The 5,801-nt window shown below is 60.8% G+C and overlaps 1 protein-coding gene and 1 long non-coding RNA gene across 5 annotated transcripts in view; one reads left to right on the forward strand and one right to left on the reverse strand.

Annotated features, from left to right (window-relative positions):
* The window catches only part of LOC111723014, a 7,218-nt gene extending 2,177 nt beyond the window's left edge, over window positions 1-5,041 (reverse strand). For 2 of the 4 annotated variants that reach the window (XR_002771643.1, XR_002771641.1), the window contains exons 1-3: window positions 4,731-5,041; window positions 1,599-1,652; window positions 865-996 (exon numbers count right to left, since the gene is read on the reverse strand). This is a non-coding gene — a long non-coding RNA (uncharacterized LOC111723014). Of the gene's footprint in view, window positions 1-864; window positions 997-1,598; window positions 1,653-1,763; window positions 1,822-4,456; window positions 4,706-4,730 lie in introns of those variants that run through there. The other 2 variants (XR_002771642.1, XR_002771644.1) reach the window with 2 other exon arrangements.
* A 227-nt stretch (window positions 5,042-5,268) lies between these two features.
* The window catches only part of CERK (ceramide kinase), a 38,707-nt gene continuing 38,174 nt past the window's right edge, over window positions 5,269-5,801 (forward strand). The window contains exon 1 of the mRNA XM_003783105.3: window positions 5,269-5,494. Within this exon, the coding sequence (XP_003783153.1) occupies window positions 5,353-5,494 (142 nt within the window). The 5' untranslated portion in view covers window positions 5,269-5,352. The remainder of the gene's footprint in view (window positions 5,495-5,801) is intronic.

Consider the following 5,801-nt stretch of genomic DNA (forward strand, 5'->3'; position numbering starts at 1 on the left):
CCCTCCCTCCCTCCTTCTTTCCCTCCTTCCTTCCCTCCCTCCCTCCTTCTTTCCCTCCTTCCTTCCCTCCCTCCCTCCTTCTTCTTTCCCTCCTTCCTTCCCTCCCTCCCTCCTTCCTTCCCTCCCTCCCTCCTTATTTCCCTCCCTTCCTCCTTCCTTCTTTCCTTCCCTCCCTGCCTCTTTCCTTCTTTTTCCTCCTCCTCTTCCTCTTCCTCCTCTGTTTTTGGATTCAATGCTTTATTCTCTGCAAAATTTCTTCACTGAACACAGATTGGTCTGTTTCTTCATCATATTCACTCTTTAAAATGGCTGTTTCTTTCCCCTGAGGGTTTTTGCTCTGAGCTCCAAACTTGGCCCATCTCTCGCCTTCCTTGTCTCTGAACCACCTGCCTCCCCACCTGGTTCATGGAACCGCCTACTGGCTGAATCACATCCCCAGGCTCCTGGGAACTTTGCTATTTTCTCACTTTTTTATAGTCCTTAACTATAAAAAGGCAAATAAAGCACATCCAGCAAGCTAGCAGGCTCTCCTTATCAGTCTCAAAAATCACAGTTTATGCCAATCCTGAGCGGTAACCGCCCTGGTCATGCCCTGGGCCCAGGCCAGGCTTCCCCAGTGGCCCTACTCCACCCAACCAGCTATGCAAAGCCCTCCTCACACGGGCTCCGTGCTGTGTCAGAGAGTGTTACCAGGACGAGGGACCTCTTGGGATAAGCCTCCCCCAAACTCCCAAGGTTGGACATTGTGGCAGCTTCTCCCCCCAATAAGTCAAGGCTACACTGTGACAGTGAGAAACGGACACTTCACTGAAGACCCCAGAGGAGGCAGGCCCCGCTTCCCTGGGTCCTGGGGAGCTGGCTTACTTTAGGGTGCCCCTGTCCAGATAGGAATGTCAGGATGTTGCCAACAGGATGGCAAGGGGTGAAGAGGGCTGGCCGCAGGGTCTGGCAGTCTCGTCTTCATTCCCACTTCTGCCCCTGCCCCTTGGAAGGCCCCTGCAGGAAGGAGAACGGTCACACCGACTGACCAGCCCCAAACAACCTGCCAGCCAGCCTCGGGCTCAGGCTCCATCTGCAGACTGTGCTAGGTCTTCCAGCCTCTCTGGGACCTAGTGGCCTCACCTGCAGAGCAGATCACCCTGAGGACTACACAGCAGATGCCAAGCAGAGGGACAGGCGCCCTGCTCGTGCCCAAACAGCACTGGTCACCCCCACCGCTCCCAAGCTGACCTCTGGGCCCTGGCTCCTAGGTGTGGAGCAGCCCTGATCCCTGGCACCTCACCTTTGGTATCACTGTCTGTTAGGCTCACCTCCCAGCACTTTCAGCTCAGACCCACCCCCGCAAGGGCTGCCCTCCATGTGGGCTCCGGGCTTTCCCAGATGGGCAGATTGAATCTGTATGGGGCAGTGCTGTCTTCCTATAAGTGTAGTTCAAGTGGGGCAGTGTGGCATGCCCTAGAGGGCAGGCTGGGCTGCCTGAGTGCCCAGGGAGCAGAGCCCAGTGAGGGTATAGCTGGAGCGTGCACCATCTGTGGTCCCTCACTTCAGGGGACCCCCAATCTGGAGCAGGGGTGCCCGAGGTATTCCCAACTAATTACCTTTCTGTGCAGCTTGAGCAGGCAAGGTTGGTTTTGTGGCCTCCGTTTTTCTACCTATAAAAAGGGGCAAATGATTCCATTTCTAGCAGTTATTGTCAATCCCAGCAGGTACTGTCAGGGTCGTGGGCAGTGTAAGGATGTGTCTTTTGCAAATTATCAGCTTACTCCCCAAATGCTTGGGCCCTGGACATTTCTCCCACGCAGTCGACCTTGAAGAGGAACTTGGAAGGTAGAGGGTGGAAGGCAGAGGATGACATTCCTGGTGGCCAGGGTACAGCCGGTGCCAGGATCCTCCCACCTCCACCCAACAGTCTTCTAATGTCAAATGGTGTTGCTGGCTTTATCAGGGAGGAAGATAAACCAGCAGGACTGTCTCAGTGAGCAAGGCCAGGGGCAGGAAGAGAAGGGAAAAGTAGCTCAGAAGCGATGGTGGCAGAAGGTGTCACTGGGACCAGGTCCCTGCCTGTGCCTAGGGCTCTGTGGCAGAAGGGGCAGGGGATCCGTGACATGAATGACCCTGTGGGGGGGGACACCCATGGGTGTAGATGGCCACATATGGGCTTAGATAGGAACTCAGGGTCCAGGCAGCCCAGAGGTGGGATAACCTGGCCACCCAGGGCAGTAGGGGGCTGGGGTGACAGCTCCTGGGCAGGATATCTGGCCTAGCAGGGGCCAGGGCTATCAGGCCACCAGGCAGCAGCCCAAGCCTGAGGTCTGGACACAGGACAAGGGCAGGTGGCAGGCTGGGGACTGACTAATTAGGTCTTCAGGCAGCTGGGGCTGAGCCCATGCTCTCTGGCCCACCAACCCATCTGAGGACCTGTCCAGCCTCTGAGTGGGGCTGAGGCCAACTGTGTACACACCAGGCCAGTGACTGGCTGGAACATCAGCTGTTCTGCAGTGCCAGGGGTGGGAGTGAGGCCCTGTGGCAGCCCAGTGGAAGCACCATACAGTCAGCTGCCCGGGACTCTGTGGCATGGAGGGGTGTGGGTGGAAGGTGAGGGTGAGTGGGGGTCTGCCAGGCAGATGTGTGGGAAGAGCATTTTGGCTGGGGTCCAGCAGGGGAAACGTATGTCTGCCAAGGAAGAGGAGAGCAGGTGCCACCAGGTAGCTGGGAGTGTCCTGATGCAGAGAACAGGCCTCCTAGGGCTGCTGAGTCTGTACGCTTCCAGGCATCTTCACAGCAGGCTCTGATGCCCTCCCATGACCCAACACCCAGTGAGGCCTGGCAGCTTCTCTGGGGATCAGATGCCTCTTCCTTCTGCCCCCACTGCTGTGCTCAGAGTCACAGGCCCATGGACCCCCACACAGGGTCTGACACCACCCAGCCCCTCTCTCCATACAACTCAAGTCTCTTCTGAAGCCTGGGCCTTTGTTGCATCACCCTGTCTCTCTGAGCATCGGCATGGGGTCCTGCACTGGCCAGGCCTGTCCCCAGACTAATCCTGGACTGCAGGCCCCCTGGCTGGAGGACTGCTGGGTTAGTCAGCTAAGAATGCCACAACACAATGCCACAGAGCAGGTGGCTCAAACAGCAGCAATTTGCTGTTTCCCAGTTAGCAGTTCACAGAGTCTACAACTGCTGCCAGTCCAAGATCAAGGTCCAAGCCAGCAGGGCGGGTCTCCTCAGGCACTTCCTACGTGTCGGGGTGGCTCCTCTCTTGCTGCCTCTTCCCACGTCCTTCCTCTGTGTACAGCTGGTGTCTCCGTGTGTCCAAATATTCTCTTCTTATAAGGACGTCAGTCAGACTGGACTGGGGCCCAACCTAAGGGCCTCACTTAATCACCTCTAAAGATCTTACCTCCAAATATATGTTCTGAGTTATTGAGGCCAGGGTGTCAACAAGGACATAGGGGACATAGCACAACTCATGATAGTCATCAAGACACCCCAGGACTGGCTGTGGGGCTACAAGTTCACTGAGTGAAGAAGGTGGGACCCTTCTCTGTGGCCATTCCTTCCTACCCCACCCCCCCAGCGGAGTTCCTTGAGGGCCAGAGCAGGCTCTGACTCCTTTCTAGGTCCACCCTCTAGCCAAAGGATTTTGTACATCTAGAGGACAATGAAAAGAATAAACAAAGGGGGGCAGAAAGAGCCTGGCTATGGAGAGACCAAAGGTAGAGGCCTGGGGAGGGATGCCAGGGTCCCTGAGCCCCTGCCCGCATGCCTGCCAACCCTCCTCACACGCAAGTGTGACATCAGCACCTGCCTCCCACTGGTGTGAGTTTCCAAATAAGTTTCATATCCACATTGCCTGAGCCTCAGAGCAGCTGCCATGGGAGGAGAGAGGTAGGGCAGGCCCTGCTTCTGGTCACTCCACTGCATTGGGAAATCAGGTGTGGCTTGCTCAAGGGTGGAGCTAGGACTCTGGCCCCAACCAAGGCTGCAGGTCTATCTTGGGCCCTCGGCTGCAAGGCCTGAATGGGGCCAGGATCCCAAGGAGTGACTCATGCTTGTTCCTGCCCTGCAGACAGTCACAGAGAACTGGCAGGATAAGACCTGTGCATGGAGCTCCAGTGCCAGGCACAGCGGTGAGGCCACGTGGACCTGGCCTGTCCACCTCTTGTCTGCAGCAGTAGGGCCAGGCAGGGAGAGCTGAGGGGAGGGGCAGGGGGTTCTCATGCCAGTCCTGGAGCCAGACCTGAGTGTGAGCCTGGGCTCTGCCACATTGGTGCCCTGTGCTCTTGGCCAGTTACTTAACTTCTGGGAGCCCCAGAGTCTTTGTTGATACCTTTGGGATAGCCGCGCTTGCACTGGTCCCTGTGGGGCTTATGTGAAGGGAACAATGTACTCTGCCGCCAGGGCTGTAGCCAGGCTGCAGGGGGTGGGGGTGGGGGTGGGAGGAGGGTGGTGGTACCTGTAGCTGGGTGTCAGGAGGGCTCCCTGAAGTAGGGATGTTGAGCTGGCAGGGAGATGAGGAAGGACAACCCCGGCCACAGAGACCGTGCCGCTACCAAGGGCTCAGGTCCGCAGCTCAGGTCCCTTGGGCTGCTCAGGAGGGAGTGTTCAGCTGTCCGGGCCACACTCTGCCTAGTGGGTTAAGCTCCAGCGCAGTTCACAGGCCAGCTCCCCAGGCCTCAGGGAAGAAGACCTCCTCCTTCGGGAAGCCCTCCCTGCCTGCCCAGGCTAACCTGCTGACCCTTTCCTCGACACACAGGATCCAAAAGGAGACCGTCGCCCAAGGTCACGCCGCCGTGGACGCCCACCGCCAGGCCTGGCCGCCCGCGCACAACCGCCCGGGCAACATTTCTGTGCCGCAGGGACCCCGCCTGTCATCAACGCCCGCCAGGGAGGCGCTACGGGGCCCACGCCCACAGGAGCGCCGGGCTCCAGCGCTGCGCTGCAGAGGAGGGCAACCTTCCCAGCCCAGCCCCGAGCCACAGCCAGAGCACCAGCCACGTCCTAGTCCCCCTCTCCTCCTCTATTCCCCTACCCAGTTCCCTCTTTTGTTTCACCAGCGCCCCCCAGGTCCCCGCCACCTCTCCTCGGTCCCCTGCCCCATCCTGGCCCCAGACCCGGCGCCCTCCTCTGCCTCCCGGGCCACCCCCCGCCCCCACCTCTGCTCGGCCCCGCCCCCCGGCCCCCCGCGGTCCCTCCCGGCCGGCCGCCCTCGGTTCTGCGTACGGGGTGACGCAGGCCGCCCTCCTCGCCCGCCCCGCGCCGCCGCCCGGCCGACTGCAGGGGCCGCTAACGGTCCCGCGCCCCTCGGCGTCCGCGCGCCCCCCGCCCGGCTGACCAGCCGCGCCGGCGGCCATGGGGGCGAGGAGGGCGGCGGAGCCGCTGCACTCCGTGCTGTGGGTGAAGCAGCAGCGCTGCGTCGTGAGCCTGGAGCCCGCGCGGGCGCTGCTGCGCTGGTGGCGGAGCCCGGGGCCCGGAGCAGGCGCCCCCGGCGCGGGTGAGTGTAGCCGCAGCCCAGGCTCCCGGGTTCGGCTCGGGGTACCGGCGTCCCCCGCTCCGGAGCGCCGCTCAGCCGGGCGCCGGGCGGCGGGGAGGGAGGAGGAGGGCGGTGGGGGCCGGGTTGGAGAGACCCGGGTCAGGGCAGGTGGCAGGGGAGGCCTGGAGTGGGGCCTGGGGGCCTGGGCCGCAGCTGGCAGGAAAATGTCCCATGTAGAGTGTGTATCTGCTCCGGGATCGGGATGACAAAGAGACCAGGAGGCGCTGGAGGGGGAGGGGAAGACCGGTTGACCTGCAGTTGGGGCGGG

Source organism: Otolemur garnettii, unplaced genomic scaffold (assembly GCF_000181295.1).
Source record: "Otolemur garnettii isolate 467f Iridium unplaced genomic scaffold, OtoGar3 scaffold00007, whole genome shotgun sequence".
Taxonomy (NCBI): domain Eukaryota; kingdom Metazoa; phylum Chordata; class Mammalia; order Primates; family Galagidae; genus Otolemur; species Otolemur garnettii.